Source organism: Lynx rufus, unplaced genomic scaffold (genome assembly GCF_022079265.1).
Source record: "Lynx rufus isolate CCGP_SWC_20201006 ecotype Redwood Valley unplaced genomic scaffold, mLynRuf1.p SCAF_2, whole genome shotgun sequence".
Classification (NCBI taxonomy): domain Eukaryota; kingdom Metazoa; phylum Chordata; class Mammalia; order Carnivora; family Felidae; genus Lynx; species Lynx rufus.
The window spans coordinates 220,813,785-220,836,212 of NW_025814834.1; the positions used below are offsets into that span (position 1 = coordinate 220,813,785).

The 22,428-nt window shown below is 66.8% G+C and overlaps 1 protein-coding gene across 1 annotated transcript in view; it reads left to right on the plus strand.

Annotated features, from left to right (window-relative positions):
- MEGF6 (multiple EGF like domains 6) overlaps nt 1–22,428 on the plus strand; it is an 85,472-nt gene that overhangs the window by 45,605 nt on the left and 17,439 nt on the right. Inside the window, 6 exon segments of the mRNA XM_047083336.1 lie at nt 12,056–12,178; nt 18,818–18,943; nt 20,152–20,274; nt 21,237–21,359; nt 21,497–21,634; nt 22,031–22,150. Of these exon segments, the coding sequence (XP_046939292.1) occupies nt 12,056–12,178; nt 18,818–18,943; nt 20,152–20,274; nt 21,237–21,359; nt 21,497–21,634; nt 22,031–22,150 (753 nt within the window).

Consider the following 22,428-nt stretch of genomic DNA (forward strand, 5'->3'; position numbering starts at 1 on the left):
GGGGGGCCTCTCTGCCTGGCAGGGGGCAGGGGGTCTTACCCTCCGCTTCATCCCTCACCCGGTCCAGCTCCCTTCCTTGCGATTTCTGCTCATGATTTCTGCCCCCCCCCCGCCCCCGGCCCCCATGCCTCATCTCCTGATTGGATTCTGCCCCATGTATCTTGGCTGCCCCTTGTCTCTGTCCCTCCTTGTGGAACGGTGGCCTCACCTTCCCCTCCCTCCCTGGCTCTTCTCCAGGCATCCCTGGGAGGCGGGGCTGGGCTGGCCTCCACCCCCGTCTCTCCCTGCTGCTCTGGACCCCGCTGGGCTGCTGGGCTTCTGACCACACCCTGGGGTCTGGCCAGAGCAGCCCTGGGGGTGGGCAGCTGTACCAGAACTGAGGGCAAAGGTTTTTCCTTCCTCCTGACGAGGAAACGAGACTCCTGTGGTAAGACCACAGGACTGGTGCATCTCCTGTGAACCGATCTTAGGGAGAGGATGTGGGTGCTCAGAGCCCTGGCCCTTGGCCTGCCGGGGCAGAGCTGGGGAGCCCTCTGGACTTACTTCTTGTCCCTCTGCTTGTCACATGCACGGTGTCTGTCCCTGAGCTCAGCCTCTGTAGGAGGTGGCCTTGAGTACTTGTGGTGTGACGTCGGGGCCTCAGCGGCAGGAGGGGCCGATGGCCAGCCTGCCAGTTTTGGGCTCGGGCGCCTTGAAAAGGAGCATATGTGCGGGCTGGTCCCCGACACTGGCTGGAGCTGGCCGACACCCGTGACCGCAGTGTCCTGCCTTCGGGTTTGGCCTTCGGGTGGGAAAACAGCAGGAGGAGTGACCGACGGGGCCCCGCAGGCCGAGTGGGCTGCTGGGTGAGGGCCTGGTGATGCGCCTGGCCGTCGATGTTCTGGTTCCTTCTGGCCGTCTCTCTGGGTGACTGCTGTGGACCAGGGCCAGGCGCACGGCTTCGGCCAGATTCCCCGGCTGGCATCCTCCCCTCACCGGCCTTTCCTGCCTCTGCACCCGCAGCCCTGCACCCGCCCAGATGTCCTCCAACGAGCCAGTCTTCACGGCTGCCCCCTTCCCCGCTACCTGGCCACAGTCTGGCTCGTTGCCTTCTCGGGGAAACCTCCCCGTCCATCAGCCTTCACCGTCTCCCCTTCTCTGAGTAGTGTGAGCCCCAGCGCTGTGCATGCGTCCCTGGCAGCTCAGACGTCCTCGGTGAGAGCCAGGCCTCGGGGGCTGTGCCCGTCGTGGGGGCCGTGGGCGTTCCTGGACTCGGGTGGTGGCACAGCCAGCCCTGGACTCACCACAGCCTGTGCGTGACGGCAGGGGCGTGAGTCCAGGCAGCGGGCAGCCACAGAGCGGGCCCTGTCACGCGCACACACGCGTGTGCACACGTGTGTGGGAGGCCTCCAGCACGGCTCTGGGGCTGGCCCTCAGCGGGCGCCTCCCCGGAGCAGGGCAGGCCTTGGGTTCTGCGGCGTGGTGCCGGGGTCTGAGGCCCCCCGAGCTGGCTGGTGCCCGGAGGACACGGGGCCTGCTCTACCTTGGGCTCTCCTGGGGGGCCCGTGTGTGAAAGAGGAGGGAGCACCCCCATTGCGCCGGGCCCCCGCCACCGAGGCCATAGTCGGGAATGGCAGCTGGGCTCTCGGAAGCAACCGTGGTTTCAATTTTCCTTCCCTCTGCTTGGGTGAGGAGTCCAGCCGGGTAATGGGTTTACCATGAGGCTGGCGTGGGGACCAGCTGGCTCCCCGCTCCTGAAATAAACTCAGGCAGCAGCACGGGGCGGGGGGCAGGGAGGGGGCGGGGGGCGTCCTGCAGGCAGCTCCGCTGGGTCTGGGTTGATCGCGTGTGGCCCCAGACCAAAAACTGGCCTCCCCTCTGGGCTGGGCTCTGGATGTCAAGGGTGGGAACAACCAGGCAGGGCGTTTGTCACCTGGGGGACCGGAGGTGGCAAGGAGGACTTTCCATCTGAGAAGATTTGAGTACCCGCCCCCCCCCCCCCCCACAGGACAGATTGAAGTTAAGCCAGGGGCTATCTGATCCCTAGCCTGTCATGTTCGGTCCCTGTGCCCCCAGCCTCCTGGATGGCACCCACACTGCTCTCCCCTGCCTTCGGCGTCCAGTAACTGGTCTCTGCCTTTCAGCCCACCCTGCCCCACTCTTCCCCTTTTCTACCCCCCCATGCTCCCCCCCCTTCATCTTGCACCCTCAAAGAAGCTTTTCCCCGGGGCCCAGACAGGTGGAACCCCGTGTGTGTCCCCGGGCACGCTGTGGCTGTGGGGAGGGAGTCCGCTCGGGCACTTGCTGTCCGTCGCTCCCGCCCAGAAGGGACACGGGACACGCCCGACTTCAGTAGGAGGGGGAGCGGAGTGAGCAGAGGTGCTGGAGAGCCTGGAGGACCCGGTCTTCCTGCCCGCCCGTGCGTGGGCGTGGCCTCGGCCCCCACACAGCGCCCAGGGCCACAGCTGCTGGGTGGCCAGCACCTGCTGTTGGACTCTGGAGCCTGCTGTGCCGGCGACTTCACCCTCAAGTCCAGGCACCCTGGGACCACGGGCAGTGACTTCTGGGAGTCTCTCTGTGTGTCCCTCTCTCCTGGAGCCCTCCCCACCCCCACCCCTGCCCCGCCTGCAGAGCGGTTAGCTCCTCCTGACAAGCTGGGACCCAGGAACGCCTGGCCCCCAGCCACATGGGGAGGGTTCAGCCCTGTGGGTTCCCCCTCGGGGACCACACAGGGTGCCTGATGCTTGGCCTCCTTGGGTTCTGCTGGAGGGCCTGCTCACCCCATGTCTTGACCCCCAGGAAGGGGGGAGGTGTGGGGCAGCCTCCCAACGCGGGCCAGCATCTCGCGCTCCCAGGCTCAGCCAGACTTCACCCGGCGCCCACTCTGCATCCCGGAGCTAAGGCAGCTGGCACGGGGCGGGGTTGGGGGGAACACCTCCCCACCCCCCTCAGATTGGCAGCATGTGGCCAGGCCCCTGAACTGAGCAGGGTGGGGCCTCGAGAGGCCTCAGGGAGGGCTTCCGGGAGGAGGTGTCCATGAGTACCAGGGGACAGACACTACAAGTGGGGGTAAGCTCGCCTGTGTTCTGCTTTCTGCTGGCCCCAGCTGACCCAGGAACGTGGCAGCTCTCCCTAAAGCCCTGATGTCAGGGGTCTGTGGCACTGAGGGGGCAGTGTGGCATTTGTGGGGCAGCACGGGGCCCTCACCCCAGCCTGGGGCCTGGCAAAGGAGCCCCGTGGCCGCCCAGCTGGGAGAGGAAAGCTGGAGCCGGCCTGGCGGGTGGGGGGGACACGGCTCCTTCTGCTGACACACAGACATTCCGCCGGGCAGAGACGCCCAGCCCGCATTTCCGCATCGAGAAAGCATTTCCCAAACAGCTTCCAGACCCCACAGCCGCGGCCCTGGATGCGCTCGGCGGCACCGAGCCCGGGGGGCGGGGGGACAGTGGGGCGGCTGTGGGCACTGTCTGGACGGCCGGTGGTGTTCTGTCCTGGGTGGTCTGCTGGCCTGCATGGCCGTGCCTGAGTCCCCGTGCCTGGCCTGGTGGCGGTAGGGCCCAGAGCCATCCGCAGCCCCCCCCCCCCCCAGTCCTTCAGGGAGGTGCCAAAGCCGTCCAGGGCTCTGGGGACCTCATCATAACCCTTATTTGCCGCTGCTCAGAACCGTGTCCTGCCCACTGCATAGACGAGGAAGCAGGCCCAGTGGGGTCCTGGGACTCGTCCGTGGGCCTGCGCCCATGTCTCCTGCTTGCAGACTGTGCTCTGCCCTTCCCAGCCCCTGGCCGTGCCGGTGCCGAGGACAGAGGCTGGGATGTGCGACGGGGTCCAGGTGGATACAGAAGGGTGGTGACAGCCCCGCGGTGGGACGAGGTGGCCCGAGCAGCGGTCCCTGGCTGGGGGTCCTGGGGTCGGGGAGGGAGTGCAGGGGGCGCACTGGGGAGGTGGCTCTCGTGGGATAGGGACAGTCCTGGGGCGCCCCGGTGGCTCAGTCGGTTGAGCGTCCGACTTCAGTTCAGGTCATGATCTCGCGGTTCGTGAGTTGGAGCCCCGCGTCGGGCTCTGTGCTGACAGCTCGGAGCCTGGAGCCTGGAGCCGGCTTCGGGTTCTGTGTCTCCCTTTATATCTGCCCCTCCCCTGCTCGCACTCTGTCTCTCTCTAAAATAAATAATACTAAGAGAAAAAGAGAGCTAGGGACGGTCCTCAGGTCCCTTGGCTCGTCTCAGGCTGGCCTGGCTGGGTTCCAGGATGCCGTGGTCCTCACGGCTGCATCTGCCATGTTGCAGGGAGCTGGCCAGGTCCCAGGATACCGCCCCTCGGAGACCCAGTCTGGGCACTTCCTTGGGGCTTGCTGCCCCGCCTGGGGGAGGGCCTGGCCACCAACCTTGACTGACTCCTACTGACTCTCAGTGAAGCATTTTCCCCATGAGCTTACCGGCTCTGTGATTATCATCCCTCGTTACAGACAAGGCAGTGGGCACAGAGAGCCTCGTGCCCCTTGGTAGCAGAGCTGGGGGCTGGGCTCGGGAAGACCAGCGCTGCCCGGCAGAGGTGGCCGGAGCCACACCGAGAGCACGTGTCTACCTTAAGTTCTCTGGAAGCGGCACTGAAAAAGGAAGGAAGCAGGTGACGTTAATTTTGACGACGTATCTCATTTAACGCAACACGTCCAGGTAGAATCATTTTAACGTGTGATTAATACAAAAATGAGAAGGAGTGCCACCATCTTTTTGGTACCAAGAAAGTGGTGTGTTTTACCCCTAGTGCGTGTCTCCATTCAGGACGAGCTACAGTTCCCGTACTCAGGCCCCCCTGTGACAAGGGACAAGGCAGAGCCCTTTCCCAGGGTGGGCTAGACTTGGGCTGCACGGGAGACGAGGCCGGCGCCTCCCCCTTCCTGTCTTTGGCTCCTCCTCCTCCCACGGCCCTGGTCCTGCTTGGGAGTTAGTGATGCTTCGAGGGGCCTCCACCCCAGAAGGGTGCTCCCGGAGGAGCCCCAGGCCCCGTGCCCCGTTGGTGAGGGTGATCTGTGGATCCGAGGTGTCTCTCTGCCCCTCCCTGTGAGACAGACAGTCTCCACGGCCTCCCGTCCCCCTGCACCCCGGCTGCTGGCTGCAGGGGTGAGATCCTCCGGTTTCTGTTAGCACTTGTTTGCATGCTGTTGGAGAACGAGGTTTGCGTTGCAGTAACGGACTGCCAGCCCACGTGGACGGCCCCGTTCAAACAGCAGTCTGACAGTGTGCCCATCGGGGACACTTCCGGAGGCTCCCCGGGTGAGAGCCCGGAGTTCGAAGGCTGGTGTGCTGTCCAGGAGGCGGGGGCAGACAGGCAGGCGGGCCCCAGGCAGGCCTGTGTCTGCACTGCAGGGCGCCTGGCAGGCGGGGGGCCAATGGGCTGGCCTCCGCACCGCAGACAGGACCGGGCAAGGTGGGTTGGTGCCTCTCTCCCACAAACTTGAGGACCCCACCCATTGCGGGGCAGGGCTGAGTGACGGCCAATAGGGCCTTTGCCCCAGTAGTTGGCCAGGAGCTAGAGGGTCGGCCTAGGCAGGGCACGAGGGCCAAGACATCAGGAGCCAGCATGGGGCCGCCGGTCCGGCGCTCATCGGGGCCAGAACGCATAGACCCTTATGATGCCATTGGCCACTTTGGACAAGGCTGGAGCCTCAGGCCCTGTCCTTGAGCCAAAGTGGGGGTTCAGGGGTCTGGATTCGGACTTGCCTCCCGGGCTTCTGTAGCCTGGCATCTGGGGCTTGCTGTCCTTGCTAGGGAGTCCATTTTCCCCGTGGCCCTCTCCCACCTGCCGTGGGCACAGGGATTCCCTTGCTCCCTCCGGGTGCCAGTCCCTGTCCACTGGAGGACACGACAGTTCAGGGCGCAGGACACCGGGCTTGGGGGCTGCAGGCATCTCTGCCCCTTGGGATTTCCACTTTGGTGGCTTGGCTCCCCACCCCCCTCACACTTAACAGCACCCAACCCCACCCCACCGAGCCGCCTTCTCAAAGCCCCCGGTGGCATTGCCAGGGTGGCCTCCGTTTCTGCCTTGGTTACCTTCCCGCGTTGGTGCTGGAAACACATGTGTTTGAGCATGTGTGTCTGGGTTTGCTGAATACGTCTGTGCAGCGTCCCCTGTGTGTCGCGTGCGTATTTGCACACGTGGGTCTGTTTGTGCACGTGTCTCCGCGTCTTGGCCTGAGGGGTGCCTGTGTCCGAGTGCGAGGGCGCGAGTGCGAGGGCGCGCGCGCGCGCGGGAGTGCGCGGGGGCGGTGGGCGGTGCACTGGGGGGCGAGGGCGCGGCCCGCGGGGGCGGGGCGGGGGGCGGGGGCGGCCCGTCCGCCTCTAGGATTTGGCTTTCACCTGCGGGGGGCGGAGGGAAAGCCGAGAACATAAAGGCGAGGGGCGGGGCGCCGGGCTCAGAGCGCGGCGGGGCCGCTGGGGTGCGCGCCGCTCGCCGACCCGCCATGGAAGCGTCCCGCGGCCGCGGGGGACTGGCCGCGCTCTGGTGCCTCGGGCTGCTGGGGGGCCTGGCGCGCGTGGCGGGCACGCACTACCGCTACCTGTGGAGGGGCTGCGTCCCGTGCCACCTGGGCCAGGCCGGCTACTCCGGGAACGCCGGGGACCGGAGGCCAGGTGGGCGCCGCGCGGACTCTGCGCGGGGGGCGTGGGGGAGGCGGTGCCCTGCTCCGCGCTGGGCTCCCTTTGCTCCGCTTGGGTCCGGCCTGCGCCCGGCCCGGCTGACCGGCTGACGGAGCCGAGGCCGGAGGGAGCAGGGCGGGGGCAGTGCCGCCGGCGGCCCCCTTCCTCTGGGACGGGGCCCCTGCGCCCTGAGCCGTCGACATTCCATCCCCTCTCGGGCCTGGCTGAGGGGGCTGCCGACAGCAGAGTGGTCTTGAGCGGAGGGAAGAATAAAACAGCCCCTTGCATTGGCCTGTGGCACAGGGCGTGCATTTCCCTGGCGCTGGCAGCTCTGGGGGTCAGGCAGGAAGGCAGGCTCAAGAGAGAGTCCTTGGGGTCCCCGGGCAAAGTCTCGGCTTCCGGGGTGCCCAGGGCCTGGGTGGATGTGCAGGCGCTAGCCTTTCTTTCTGTCACCTTTCCGCAAGCCTTGGGAGTGGTCAGCCCAGTGGGCTCCGGGTGAGCTGTGAGGACCCCGGCAGATACACCCCTGTCCTGGCTGCATCCTGCCTCTCCGTGCTCTCCAGATCTGGTACCCACGCTGGGCCACCCTCCCTGCGGGAGGGAGCTCCTCAGAACTTGGAGCTGGTCATCCTCAGGAATGCGAGGTGGGGCGTGGTGAGTCATCAACCGGATCACGGCAGGGGCGGGGGCGCTCCCCTCCAGGCCTTCCCGGCCCTGCGTGTGGCTCTGGGCAGGGCACGCGTCTTCTCGGAGATGCTGGCCCTGCCCAGCTGTCCCTGGGGCAGTCTCTGCGGCCCTCCGTGCCAGGGGACACATCGAGCACTGAGCTGCAGGCCCCTGATGGTGGCCGTCTCCCACCTTCCCTGGCTTTGTCACTCGGCCAGCCGGGTCCCTGGCTGCGTCGCCACGGGGTAGGCAGCCCTCCCACTCTGGCTCAGTCGAGGCCAGGCCGGTGCCGTCACTGAAGCAGCGTGGCACTAAGCGCCGTGAGGTTGTGTAGCATCCCGAGGCCTGGGGCCGTGTGGGGCTGGGCTTCGGGGAACCCCCCACCCCCCACCCCAGGCCTGCCTGGACTTGCAGAGAGGAAAGGATCCCGGCCTGTGGTTGACGGGGCGCCACCTGCGGGCCTGAGGACCCTCTGGCGTGTTTGGGAGGAAAGCAGGACTCTGAACTTGGTAACCATCGGAGCCGAGCTTCCCGGCAGCATCTGGAGGGAACAGGGCTTCAGAAGGGGCTTCTCTGGGTGGTTTCTGCAGGGGCAGCTTGTTTGGCCCTGGCCTGAGCTCCGGGCTTGGGAGCTGCCGTGACTTGATGGGCTCCCGGCCGCGTCGTGATGGGCGTCCCCAGGCACCGCCGGGGAGCCAGCCGGGTCTCAGCCCGGTGATGTGTCACCAGGCTGCTCAAGTCTCCAGCCACACGCGTCAGCTGAGGGCAGCACGGCACCTGTGGGCGATGCTGGAGGCCCCAGGCCCGGCTATTCCTTCCCGTAGCCCGGCTCTGGACCTGCCCGCTCCCGGGCTCCCGGCTCCTCCCACGCAGGTGTGAGCTGCCCCAGACGAGTGTCAGCTGGGCCTCGGGCTGCAGAGGGCAGGGGGTCTGCACCCAGGGGCAGCTTTCGTCCCCTGGTTCCACTGGGTCAGCATGGGAGGTGCGGTGCCTTCGCGCTCTCTTTCGGCCTGGGGGAGGACCCAGGCCCCCTTCTGTGCCACCTGGAGAGTGATGTTCCCTTGGTGGTTCCAAGGCCTTCCGTGTCAATGCTCAGTTGGGGCCCTGCTGCTTGGGGTGCCTCAGGGCACTGATTCCACGGCGGGAATCGCTGCGTGTAGGCCACTTGGCCTGCAGGACGGGGCCCAGGGGAGCACGGCCAGCCCCCGGGGAGCACCGGAGATCTTACTGTGGGAGTCAGGAGGCCAGGCTGGCCAGAGTGGACATTTGGAAACCCGGATTTCCAGCATGGGTGGTCTGAGCCTCCCCACCCCACAGTTCCAGAAAAGACCACAGAGGGAATCTTTACATGTGCCCCATGTTTAACTCCAGCTGCTGCAACAAATCACCCCAATCTGAGTGGCTTAAAACCATACGAGTCTATTACCTTATGGTTCCAGAGGTCAGAAGTCTGAAATGAGCTAAAGTCTAGGAATTGACAGGCCTGGTTCCTTCCGAGGCTCCGGGGAGAACCTGCTTCCTTGTCCTCCCAGCGTCTAGAGGCACCGCATCCTTCGACACAGCCAGGGGCCGGGTGTCTTCCCATCTCTTTCTCTCTGACCCTCTTGCCCCTTCCTTTAAGGGCCACGTCATGACACAGGACCCCCCTGGGTACTCCAGGATCATTGGTCACCTCGCTGTCCTCAACTTAAGCCCACTTGCAAAGTCGCTTTTGCTGGGCCAGGCTCCAGGGATTAGGATGTGGACCTCTGGAGGGCTGACCACACTCTCCTTAAAGACCACTGAGCTGTGGCTCTCAGGGCACAGCCATGGCCACGGCCACGGTCACGGAGTCCGAAGCTCCCGGTGGTTGGAGCGGGCTGAGGACAGCTCTGCTCTGCCCCCACGTGGTCACCTCAGGAGTGGGGCAGGCGGGTTTAGGTAATTGGATCCTGCTTGTGTCCTGGTTATGTCTCTGTGAAGGGGCCCCAGCTGGAGGTCATGTGGCCAAACGCCCCACCACCCTTAAACAGGCTTCCCTTGCCCAGAGAGCTGAAGGGGGAGGCTTCAGATCCTTTGGCCTTGAACTGCCCGCTGTGTCCAGATCCCCCCCCCCCCCCCCCGCCGGGCTGACGGCACAAGTGGTGCCCGAAGTGGTGGCTGAGCATCACTGCACCTGCAGGCCCCCCCCCCCCCCCGCCCGAGTGGCAGGTTGCAGATCACCAGGCAGTGCGGCTCCAGGGGCCAGGGAGAGCTTGGGGCTGTGGTCAGCGTGCCAGCCCCTCCCGAGGGGGGCGCCCTGGGAGACGGCTTGGCGGATGTGGGCCTGTGCGTCTTAGCGAAGAGCAGGATTTCTGTCCCCTGGGGTGGAGTCTGAGTGTTCCTGTGCGGGCAGCAGGGGGGCCAGAACAGTGGTCACGTGGGCAGGGGGTGTGAGCTGGGGAGGGAGGCCCCGACTGGAGGGGCCCTGCTGGCTGACGGCTGCCTCCTGCCCCTGCGTCCCCCCACGTGGCTCTTCCCAGACTGCCCATCTGGTGTCCTTGTGGCCCACAGGGCTGCTGAGCGGGCCCGAGAGGCTGACGTTGACCAGGGCTCCCAGCGTATCCGACCCGCCCAGCAGCTGCTGGAGGGTGCAGTCCTCAGGGTGGGCTCAGCGCCCCCAGCCAGGTGTCCGAGCGGCTCAGGGGCGTGGTGCCATCCGAGCCTGCCTGTCCCCAGGGTCTGGACTGAGTGAGCATGGAGACAGAGCTGCCGGCCGAGAGCAGGTTTCCAGAAACCAGCGTCCCTGCCTGCCTGCTCACCCAGCACCTGCCTCCGCGGCCACGTCACGGGGTCAGCCTGCCGGAACGACACCTGCCTGCCTGGCAAGGCCGCTCAGGACACCGAGGCCGCCGTCCACCCAGCCCTCAACACACACGTGGCGCACCTACCTCAAAGCTTCACTGAGTGCCAACTGTGTGCCCGGGGCTGTGCCCCCTGGAGGCACTTACCTTTCAGGGACTCTCTCAAAGACAGGGATCTGCGCTCAGAGGGGACGGCGGGGTCTCCAGGGTCTCCTCTCTGAGCCCGCTTGGGTGGGTGCTGCCCGCCTGCCCTGCCCGATGGCTGTGGGTCTATCCTTCTATCCCCTCCCCGCCCAGCCAGCTCTCCCTCAGCTGTGCCCTGGGTCCCTCTGTGCCCCCCCCTCTTTGGGGGCTCTGCTCTGCCCTCCAGCTTCCCATGAATCACCCTGGTTCCGTTCTGAGAGGACTCCAAGAGAGCCTCTCTTGCTCCTCTGTCGTCCGTCTTAGGCAGCCTCAGGGCTTGGCAGGGCCCCGGGGATGTCCCCAGAGTAGATGCAGCTTGTGTGTGGAGCAGAGGCCCTGGCTCTGTGTCGTTTCTGGAGTGCCGGCCGGGCACATTCTGAGCATGGACCGGTGGCGGGGTTTGCATAGCCTGGTGGGCGGGCTCTGGGGTGGCCGGGAGGAGCCCGGCCCCCGTGTGCTGCCTTCGGCGCCCTTCAGAAGTGGGCTCACGTGGCTGGCATTTTAGGGTCGGAGCACCGAAGGTGGGCATTTTCACGGGAACTGGAGGGTGCAGTCGTGGCTTGTACGTGCTTGCGTGAAGCGTCTGTGTGTCTGTCTCCTTGCTTCTGGGGTTAGGGGAGCTGGCTGCTCAGCTGGTGAGGCTGCGTCTGGAAAGTGCGGACTGGCCCGCGGCCCAGGCGTGGGCTCCCGTCCCCGTGCCCGGCACGCTGGGGATGCTCCGTGTCTGCAGCGGCTTCCCGCCTCGGTCTCTGTGTCTCCCGGGCAGTTGTGTCCTTCCTGGCCCTCGCCTCGCACGCAGGTGTCCCGGGCGGCCTGTTCTGACGCCCTCAGTCGCTGCCCAGCCTCCCCTCGAGCCCAGCTTGGTGGACGGGAGCCTGGAGGGAGGGATGAGAGGCGAGGGCAGCCCCAACCTTCTCCACACCTCTGCATTCCTGCAGAAGGAGGTGTGGCCCTCCTGGGGTGCATGGGCACAGGTGTCCTGCCCTGGTGGTCGGTGGTCTGAGATGGGAGGTGTTCTCCCAGAAGCGGAGTGCCAGGGACCTCCACTGGGTCCTGTGCTGGGGTTCTTGCTGGTGGTCTCCTGTCCCCCTGGCATTGGGAGCCCCCCGGGGACCCCAGACAGGTCCTGCGCTCGTTTCCTGGGAACAAAACGGACACAACAGTAGACGTTGGTTCTCTCGCTCTTCCTGGAGGCTGGGAGTCCAGCATCAAGGTCACGGCAGGGCCACACTCCCTCTGAGACCTCCTGTCCTTGACGTGTCCCCCAGCCTCTCGTGGCTCCCATTGTCCCTCGGCTTGTGGCCACCTCACTCTAACCTCTGCTTCCCCGTGCGTCTCTTGTCAGGACCCCAGTCGCAGGATCTAGGGCCCCCCTCACCCAGTGCGGTCTTGCCTGGATCTTTACTTGCATTTGCATTTTATTTGCGGATAAGGTCACATTCTGAGGCTCCGGATGGATGTGAATTTGGGGGGGCATCTAGTCCCTCTACCCCCGGCCCTCCCTTGGGCTTTTTGTCCCGCAAAGCCTGGGCAAGGGCACCTCACGAGTTACCGGTTTTTTCCTTTGGGGCCCATGGGCCCCAGAGGAGCGGCGGGCACTGGCTGGCGCCGTCCCGGGTATTTCTGGATTTGGACTTTGGAAGCGCACTCCACTCCCCCACCGCTCCCCCTGCCCCGCCCAGTCCCCTCTGCAGCCACCGAGTTTCCTCAGTGAGGGGCCCCGACCCCAGGTGGCTGCTGGCTGTTAACCCTTGGCCTTGTGTCCCCGCGCAGATGTGGATGAGTGCCAGGTGCACAATGGCGGCTGCCAGCACAGCTGTGTGAACACGCCAGGCTCCTACGTCTGTGAGTGCAAGCCCGGATTCCGGCTCCACGCGGACGGCAGGACCTGTTTGGGTAAGCGCCCTGCGGCTCCGGGCGCGGCCGGCCCACCCACTTGCTGGCCGCGCCCGCCAGGACAGGGGCTGGGGTCCCTGTACTCAGGGACTGAGAGACCCCTGGGGTCTGTGTGCTCAGTGGCAGCTCTTACGGCGTCTCCGTCCTGCTGAGTGTGCAGCTCCTGGGGGAGGGAAAGGAGGAGTCCCAAGGACCTGGCTCCCCCTGCTGAGGCTGGGCCCTGGGACGCTGAAGCCGCGTTCCCGGGGCGCCTCTGGGCACCTGGGGAGGAGCCCCTGGGCCCCGATACTGTGGGGCGCCCTCTCTGCAGAAGCCGCAGTGATGGGGACCAACCTCGGGGGCGACTTGGGTGCTTGCTGGGTGTCAGGGGAGGCCTGGTGAGGGCAGGGGCGGCGTGAGACCGCTCTGGGGCTGGTGGGCTGGGGTTCCCGGGCCCAGGTCCCCCCCGCCCCAGCCTTAGGGAGCGTAGGGGGTTGGGCCGTGGCGGGCGGGGTGGGGGGGAGGGGTAGCCAAAAGCAGGGTCCTGACCCTCACTTCCTCAGCACGTTCTTTTCCTGTGGGGAGTAGGCTTGATGGAGTGCCTGGCCGTGGCCTGCTGTCCCTGCGAGCGTGGAGGGCTACTGGGGGGAGGGGACAGAGCCAGGCTTCCGCTGAGGTGGAGGCTGGAGTGGCCGGAGGCGGGTCTGGGGTCGGGCGGCCAGCGCTCACTCCCCACCCTCCTGTGCCCCTCTCCTGGCTGGCTCTGGACGCAGGGGCCGAGGGCACAGGGCTGCTGTGTCTGGGAGGCCACGGGATGGTCGTTCTCGGCGGGGGCTGGGGGCCGGACACCCCTTCTCTCACCCCGGAGACCCAGAGCGGGCCCGGCAGGCTCCCAGCGGCCCCATCCCCGCCTGCCTTACTGCTATGTGGCAGGGCGGCCCGCCAGCCCCGGGGGGGCCCTCCCGGCACTCAGGGCGCATACTCACATGTCCGGGCGCTGCTCCGTGAAGCTTCTCTGGGTCGGGAAGTGGAAACAGATGTGGGAAGTGTTGTAATGTGCTTCCAGACAAATCTGACTAGGGTGCAGTCTCCAGCTGCTGCCCCCCGGCGCTAGGGGGAGGGGGCTTCTGGGAGTCTGCTGGTTCACCCTGGCCCCCCCAACGTCTGTCCTCACCTTTCCTCCGGGCCGGGTTCTCCCTGGAGAAGGGTGTCCTGGGGGTTGGTCCAGGGTGGGCCGGGCCTGGTGGGTGCCCACTGCCCCCTCCCTGTCGCGGGCTCCCCTGCAAGGGGCCTGGGGCTGGGGCCCACCTCCCCAGTCTCTCTAGTCCCCCCGTGTGTGCTGATCGTGGCCTTCAGTGAGGTGCTGGGTGGTGCTGATGCGTGGGCAGCATGCAAAGGGAGGGGGGCCTTCACGGCTGTGACGGGACAGGCTGTGGCCTTGAGACTGGCCTCAGGCTGTTGGCTGCGGGAAGTTCAGGTGGGGCGCCCCTCAGCCTTGCCCTGGCCCCCAGCCCACCCCCTCGCTGCGCTGGAGCTGTTCCCAGGAGCCTTTCCTAGGAGTCCCCTCTGCTCCAGGCCCCAGAAGTCTTGATTTGTGACATTTGCTTATTTAAAGGTCCTCTCGGGTCTGATGCCGGGCTCCTGGGCGTGGTCTGCACAGCCCGACCTGAGGCTGCTGGGACCTCTCGGCCCCTGCCCGGCTGCCCCTCACACTGCCCACCGGGCGGGGCAGCTGCGCTTCGTACCCAGGTGGCGGCCGGCCCTCTCCCTGTCGGTGCCGCCCCCTGGGCGCTCCCCGTAGCCGGAGTGGCTCCTTTCTTAGAGGGCATGCGGCCTCTCGCGCTTTCTCTTTCTTTGGACTGGAATCGCCAGCGGGAAATGCGCGCACTGCGCCCCACTTACCTGCACACGCCTGGCTGTCTGGGGTGAACTCTGGGACCTGGTGGATCCCAATGGATACCTGGGAGTCTGGGAGCTGACAGGTTGACAGGCCGGTCCCCACGTCCCCCACGGTGTCTGGGATTGGTGCAGGATTGTCAGACTTGGTCCACTGGGAGTGCCTTTCCTGGGGAGGCCTGGGCTTTGCTGAGAAACTTCCAGAGCGGACAGGGGTCTCCAGGGGGCTTCTTCACAGGCAGAGCGGGAAGTGTTCGTTCTAGGGGCACCTCTCCCTTCTTGCTACGGTGCCCCTTTTGGTTGCCGAGGGACCTGCCCAGGTGCGGCGGTGGCCTTGGGTGGGTGGGCAGGCTGGCCAAGCATCTGAGATCGTGGACGGGTGGCTTCCAGGTGGGGCTCGGGTGGAGGGCGCCACTGGACCCTCTGAGGGCTCTGAGTTGGGGGGGGGGGCTGGACTTCTTGCCACCGAGAAGTTGTGGGGCCCTGCCCCCTCTCCTCTGGGGCTCCCGGGGAGGAGCTGGGCCTTGTCTGAGGTTTACAGGGCGCCTTCTGAGCCCAGACCACCCTAGGGCTGTAGCGCAGGATTATGGGAAGCATCAGAATAGGACCCGCACCCCCACCCTGTGCAGCTATGGGACAGGCTGCACAGCTGGAGCACAGCTGCTCTGGAACCCCTCTCCTGGGCCCTGCTGGGATCCTCTGCTGGGGGAGGGGTGCTGGGAGCTCTCCTGGGACTTTGCAGGCTGGCAGGAGACAGCCCCAGGCACCCGCTCCCATCCAGCAGCTGGGAGTAAGAGTTCTAGAGATGCTGGGGGGGTGGGGGGGAAGGCGGGTAGAGAAGACGCCCACAGGGAAATGGCCATCTTTCCTGTGTGCTGGCATCTCTTGGGGTGTTCCACGTCACGGGGCCCTGAGGGACGTGGGAAGTCCTCAAGGGAGGCACACTGGAGAGGGGAGCCTTGAGACACACAAGGGGGGCCTTGAAACCCTTGAGGAACTTGCCTCCGAGGCAGGGAGAGGGCAGGAAATCCCTCCCTCTCAGAAGTTCTGACGGAAACAAAACACAGAAAGGTTTCAGTTCTTAAAGATGAGAATTTGCCAGAAGGATTTTGCCAGCAGCCTGAGGCCCCTGAGCACCACCCACTCAGCCTGGCCCCAACGGAAGCAGCAGGAGCCGGGCGTCTTGGGGCCCTCCATCTCTGGGCTGCCCTCCTGGGTGTGTCCCCCGGGCTCTGGGGTGGGAAGAAAGAGCAGGGCAGGGCCCAGTGCTAGTGCACCCTGAGTGTCACCCTCGGGTCACAGAGCAGGCCTCTTGCCTTTTCCAACTTGGGGCAGCAGGGGCTGGGAGTGCCTTGGTCAGGTGACGTGTTCGGGAAGGCCATTCTCGCTTTTCTGTGACATCTTGCCGAGGGCCCAGCTGCTGGGTGGTTTAACACTTGGCACTGGGAAACCCGCCTCCTCTGCACGGCTGGGCGCTCTGAGCCAGCAGGACACCTGCCCGGTGGTCCCTTCTGGACCTTGGACGTGGAACTTCCCCTACTCCCCCGCAGCAAGCGATACAGCACAGGGTCCATTTGAGGGACCATGACCTCACTGGCCCAACTAGTACGGGGTCCGTCTGTGTGATACCCCCCCCCGGTCCTCTGCCCTTGGCCTTTTGGACTACTCACCCCCCACCCACACCAGCCCTCGCACTCCCCACCCCCCTTCACCCGTGTCCCAATGCCCTGACCCGGGTTCCTTCCCCTAGGAGTCACACGGGCCCTGTGGTGCCCACGGTGTGGGGGAGGGTCTCCCCAGCCCTGTGTTTCCTCGGACCTCTGCTGGCCGTGCCCCGTAGTCTCGGGGCTGTCCTTTCCCCACTAGGCCTGGGTCCCTCAGGGAGGGAGCAGCGAGGGCTGCTCAGAGGGGAGGCCCCCTGCCCCCCAGGAGGCCCCGTTGGCAGAACGTGGGGCTGGCGCCAGAGCCACAGGAAGCGGGACGGTAGAGGGCTCTAGGCTCATTTCCACGCCTCCCTGCAAAGCTCCCTTGCGGCTCCGGGCGTGCTCTCCGGTGCCTCCCAAACCCGAAACAGGCCACCGTTGCAAGAAAGCAGCGTGCCTTCCCAGCCCTGCGGGGCCCCTGGGTCTCAGTGGGGTGGTGGGAAGGGCTTCCCCGCCCCTGAGCCCCCCCAGGAGAGTCCTGGCTTTGGCCGAGCCCAGGGCCCCAGAAGGGCAGCTGCCGGCACTCGGGAGGGACGGGACGGTCACGCTCGAACCCCAGGGGTCGGGAGCGGTGGCCACAGGCCCTGGGCCGACAGGGAAGCAAGGGCGCAAAGACGGGGTGGTGCGGTGGGGAGGGTCGGCGAGTGTGGGCGGCGCAGAATGGAGCGTGGGGCCGGGCATGGGGCCGGGTGGCCTGGGCTGTGCGAACAGCGGCGGATGCACCCCCAGGGGCTGCGGCAGAGCCCGGGTTCACCCCGAGGTGGGCGGCGCGGGGCGGGCAGGCCCTGGCGCCCTGCTCGTGGCTGTCCCTCTCCCGCTGGGACTTGGGAGCTGGCCGGTGGGTGTGCGGTCTGTGATGGGGCAGGTCCGGCCCCTGGCACGTGGGTGGTGGCGGCCCCTGCTGGTGGAAGGCGGCAGTGCAGCCCCACCCTGAGATCCTGCGGGGGCCGAAGCCCCCCAGCAGGTACCTCGGTGGGTGTCTTCAGGAGCGGCAGTGCATTTTCTCACAGTTCTGGAGGTGGGCACTTCCTGCTCACGCTGCCGGCCAGCGGGGTCCCGCCTTCCTGGCGGCCTTCTGGCCGTGTCCTGTGGCGGAGGGAGAGACAGAGAGAATCTCGCGTCTCTTCTTACCGGGGGCAACATTTCTGTTGGATCGGGGCCACGCCCTGTGACCTCATGTAAACCTTAATTATCTCCACGAAATCTCTGCCTCCAAAGGGAGTCACCCTGGGGGTTAAATTTTAGGGCCGCGCGTGTCGATTCGGAGGAACGGAAACATCAATCCCGTCAGGGGCGGCAGGGCCTGCTAACCTCCCGTTTTCTGACCGGTTCTTGGCTCTGCTTCGGGTCTGAGCACGGTCCTGATCTGCGGGGCCGCGCAGGCTGGGGCATGGGTTCCACGGCCGGGTCTCAGTGTGACCTTCACCACCAGCTCCGGGCACCGGCCGTGCCGAAGCGGGCCCGTCCCTGAGCAGCACGGCCCCGTGTGTGAGAAAAATCCGCCTCCTCGAGCTTTCTGGGCCTCCGTGGCACAGGGTGTGCCCGAGGCCACTGGGCTTGGCTCCCTCGTGCACACAGCTTGGGAGCACCCGGAACCTTAGCACTGTGTGGCCGGGCAGCGGGAGTCAGGTTCCGGAGGCCAGGAGGCCCCGCGGCGAGCCCCAGCTCCCTCTGCCAAGCCCACCTGCTGGGGATTTGTCCCCTGGCTCACTTGGCGGGGGGGGGGGGGGGGGCCCAGTGCCAGGTCATCCCCGGACTCGTCCTGGGGGCTCTGCCTGTCAAGGGGTCTCCTTTCCACCCCTGCCACAGCCCCCTGGGCCCTCCTTGTGGCCGTGGTACCAGTCCTGTGGGCCACCCTGCCCTGGGCTCCAAGACCCTGTCTCTGGGCACTTGTCCCACCTGCCAGGAAGGCCTTCTGGCTCCTGTTATGAGTCCCAAGTAGGGAGAGGGCTGGGAGGTGTGCACACAGAGAGCCCAGCAACCGGGCTGGGTCAGGTCGTGCTCGGAAACCTCTGGGTGGTGCCGGTGGCTCAGTCAGTCATAGTGGCTCAGGTGTGGCAGGCAGGGCCGTGGGGGGTCAGTGCAGAGTAAGGTGGCTGGGTGGGGGAGGGGCTTAAGGGCTGACGGACATCAGACAGCGGCTGCCATGCAGGCCTTGGTCTGGCCCAGGTCCCACATCACTGCCACTCCTCGGTGCATGTGGCAGGCAGGTGCTGCCAGGGGACCGAGCCCTCACTGCCACCCTGGTGTCCTCCCCTAGGCTCACTTCCCTAGTGCTGGTTTGGGCCCGATGGGACCCTGGGCAGGGGCTCCCCAGCCGTGTGCCTCACGGGAGGAAGTCGGGTCTCTCACGAGGGCGGTGTTCTGGATTTTTCTCAAGCACACTGCTCCTGGCAGACAGCGTGGTCCTGGCGTCCTCGGAGCCCTGAGGCCAGGCACCCGGTCTGTGGGGATGCCGTGTCTGCTCCTCCATGCCGCCAGGCCTGCCGCTCCCCCTCCCACAGGCGACGAAAAACGGCCCGGGGTGGGCAGGGGCTGCGCGGGTCCGACAGGGGCTGCGGGCCAGGCCTGTGGGCTGTGCCGGCCACCCGGCCCCTGGCCTGACCGACAGGATAGTGGAAGTGTCTGGGTCTCCACTACCCACAGCCGGCCCGCCGCCTCCTCCAGGGAGCCTCCCAGTCTGCTTGGCCTCTGAACCCCGAACACCCGGGCTCTCAGCGGGGCCCAGTGGTTCGCACTGCGGGCTGGATGGCGCTGGGTAGGTCTGCAGTCCCTGTCTGCACCCAGTCCCCAGACAGGCTGGGGACGTGGAGCCAGAAACAGACCCGCGTCCCGGGCACCCTGTGTATGGACTGAGGAGCAGAGCCAGGCCCGTGAACGCCGCAGGAACAGTGTTGCCCTCTCACAGTCCCTGCTTCCGGAACACAGAGCAGAGGAGGGTCCTGGGGGCTCCCTGGAGGAGGCGGTCACGTGATATCCCTGCTCTGCGCCTGATGAGGGTAGGCCCCTCAGCCGGGTCACCCTTCTGGGCTGACCTGGGCTCCTGTCTGTGTGTCCCCAGCCATCAACTCTTGTGCCCTGGGGAATGGCGGCTGCCAGCACGAGTGTGTCCAGCTCACGGTGACCCAGCACCGCTGCCAGTGCCGCCCCGACTTCCAGCTCCAGGAGGACGGGAAACGCTGTGTCCGTGAGTGTGCCGCCAGCCCTCGGGAGAGAGGCTGGACCCCACCGGGGCTCCCATAACCCACAGAGCCACCCGGGGACCCGAAGCCTGAGCCCAGGGCGGGTGCAGGGGCAGATGCTGGGGGGCTGGGGCTGGAAGGGGGCCTCAGCGGAGGCGACGAGGCATCGTCCAACCCCTGGTGGGCACTGGAGAGGAAGCCCCTCAGGCTGTGCTCTGGGAGCATGGGGGAGGGAGTCCCTTAGGCTGTGCTCTGGGAGCACGGGGGAGGGAGTCCCTTAGGCTGTGCTCTGGGAGCACTGGGGAGGGAGCCCCTGGGCTGTGCTCTGGGAGCACTGGGGAGGGAGCCCCTGGGCTGTGCTCTGGGAGCCCTATGGAGGAAGCCTCCTAGGCTGTGCTCTGGGAGCACGGGGGAGGGAGTCCCTAGGCTGTGCTCTGGGAGCACGGAGGAGGAAGCCCCTAGGCTGTGCTCTGGGAGCCTCCCAGGAGGGAGCCCCTGGGCTGTGCTCTGGGAGCACTGAGAAGGAAGTCCCTTAGGCTGTGCTCTGGGAGCACGGAGGAGGGAGCCCCTAGGCTGTGCTCTGGGAGCATTGAGGAGGGAGCCCCTAGGCTGTGCTCTGGGAGCACGGGGAGTGAGCCCCCTAGGCTGTGCTCTGGGATCGTGCATCTGTTGGGAGCAGGAAGGCCAGGACGGGGCACGTGGGGGACGATGGGAAGGGCATCTGTGTGTTGGCCCTGGGCTTTGTGTGGGCAGGTGGGACCCAGGCCCCGGCCCTCGGGTGGAAGAGGTGGACAGGGCGCCACCTGGCATCTCGCCCTGGGGTCTCAGGGCTGCCTGCCACGGGGAGAGGAGCCTCCCTGATGGAGGTGGTGGGGGCAGGCCCGGGGGCCCCAAGATGTGGAAACTGGGGGGGCGGGACGCTGGGATGGGGCAGGTACTGTGAGAGCACAACCCCCACTTGGCCTCCTAGGTCCCAGGCCAGGAGTGAGGGTGGGTCTGAGGCCAAGCAGCGGGGGCACAGCTGCATCGGGTCGCTGGGTGGGGGGCAGCTCGGCTCCCACTAGAAGGCTCAGGAGGAGCTGGCCGGCACCCAGTCTTCTCTGGAGTCTTCTCAGGGTGTCTCGGGGGCTCCCGCATCTGTGAGAGGGAGCCCCCCCCCCCCCAGCCTGGTGCCCTGGGGGAGCTCACGAGAGGCCCGGGACTGTCACTGCAGGGAGAAACCCGTGCGCGGACCGGAACGGCGGCTGCGCTCACACGTGCCAGGTGCGCCGGGGGTTCGCCCACTGTGAATGCCACGCGGGCTACCTGCTGGGGGCGGACCGCAGGTCCTGCGAAGGTACGATGCCCCATCCCGGGGTGAGCCAGCCTCTGCACCCCACCTCGCGCGGGGGATGGGCGGGGGCAGGGACACACTGAGCAGAAGCAGGTGGGAGATCTCGGGTTGTGTTTTTAGTCCTTATTTTATTTTTTAAATGTTCTATTTATTGATTCTGGGGGAGAGAGGGAGACTGAGAGCAGGGGAGGGGCAGAGAGCGAGGGGGAGAGAGTCCGAGGCAGGCTCCAGGCTCCACGCTGCAGCACAGAGCCGACGCGGGGCTCGATCCCACAAACCGTGAGCTCCTGACCTGAGCTGAAATCAAGAGTGAGATGTTTAACCGACTGAGCCAGCCAGGCGCCCCTTGTGTTTTTATTTTTTAAATAGTTCCCATATTAGCTAAGTAGTACACGGTCGTCAGGGAAACAGAAGAGAGATCACGAAGAGAAAGGGAGGGAGGTCACCCGAGCCCGGGGGGCGTCTCCGAGGCCGGCTTCTGGATGTCTCCACGGTTTGTTGGGCCGGCGCCCTCGGAATCGTCCCCGGTCCCTGGTCCCCGGTCCCAGACGAAGCTGCCCTTCATCCCTGGCTGCAGGGGTGTGTGCTGAGTGGCCTGGGGCGTCCGTTACCCCATCACAGGAGTTTGGGGCATGCCCCCTCCTCCCCGTGCACACAGCTCTGGGGACGGGTCTGTGCGTGTCCCCCTGTAACCCTCAGGGTGAGTCTGTGAGGCGATGCGGTGTGTCCAGGGCAGGCGGCGAGCTTTTCCCCGGGCGTCCGAGAGACGTGCCCCCCACGGCACCAACACCAGGACCCGGTGTCTTGGGCGTCATCGCCCTGCCGCTCTGCGTGTGGGCGTCTCAGCAGGACATGGGGCTGAGGGGCCCCTTCACCCCAAGGCTCCCCCCCTTCCCCCACACACTGGGGGCTGTGCATCCCAGGCCGGCAGCCCAGGGGCCTCCTCCTCGATCTCTCCCATCCAGATGTGGACGAATGTGCCACAGGGCAGGCGCGGTGTGCCCACGGCTGCCTCAACACCCGGGGGTCCTATAAGTGCGTGTGCCACCCCGGCTACGAGCTGGGCGCTGATGGCCGACAGTGCTACCGTGAGTAGACGGTGGGCGGGCATCGGCCTCAGGGGGTGTGGAGGGGCCTGGGGGGGGGCTGCAGGGGGTCAGGGAGGACCGTGCCAGGCGGGAGCGGATCACCAGACCCCCGTCCCCGGTGGCGGGTGTCACTGCAGGGATCGAGATGGAGATCGTGAACAGCTGTGAGGCCGGCAACGGGGGCTGCTCCCACGGCTGCAGCCACAGCAGCACGGGGCCCCTGTGCAGCTGCCCCCGTGGCTACGAGCTGGACCAGGACCAGAAGACGTGCATCGGTGCGTGGGCTCCCCGCACACGCCCCCGGTCTGCGCACTGCCGGCTGCTGTGACTCGGCATGCCCCCGTGCCCCCCTCCGTCCTGCTCGCTCTGCCCCGGGCCGGGGGTGGTGAGGGCGGGCCTGGGAAAGGCGGTACTGGGCCCCCTTGGCCCCCGTCCGCTCGGTCACTTGGTTAAGCGCCCCCCTGCCCCCCGTGCCGCCAGGTGGACTCCTCACCCCCACTGCGGCCCCCAGTCTGGCCCCCACAGCCGGCGGGGTGGCCCTGGGGCCGGGGCACGTGTCCCGTGTGTGTGTGTGCGCATGCGCGTGCAAGGCCGGGGAGGTGCGTGGGTGCGTGTGACCGCGTGCAGGGGTGCGTGCAGGCGGTGCCAGCGGCCCTGTGTGCGCCCTGCAGACGTGGACGACTGTGCGGACTCGCCGTGCTGTCAGCAGGTCTGCAGCAACAGCCCCGGCGGGTACGAGTGTGGCTGCTATGCAGGCTACCGGCTCAGCGCCGACGGCTGTGGCTGCGAGGGTGAGCCGGGGGCCGCTGGGGGGCCGGAGCGGGACCGGGGGGGACCCCCCAAGGGGGACCCGGGTTTGGCTGCCCTGCCTGCCGCCCCCACCCCCGGCCAGCCGCGTCCCGCTCCCGGGCTGCGCACCCCCGCCTGCTCCTGGCCCGGCCTCCCCCCCGGGCAGGCGTCCGCTGTCCCCCTGACGCTAGAGGTGGGGGGACGGCTGTGGCACAGTCATCCCCCGTCACGCATGCCCCGACCTCAGTCCGGTGGGCGGAGCCGGGGGTGGGCGGACCCC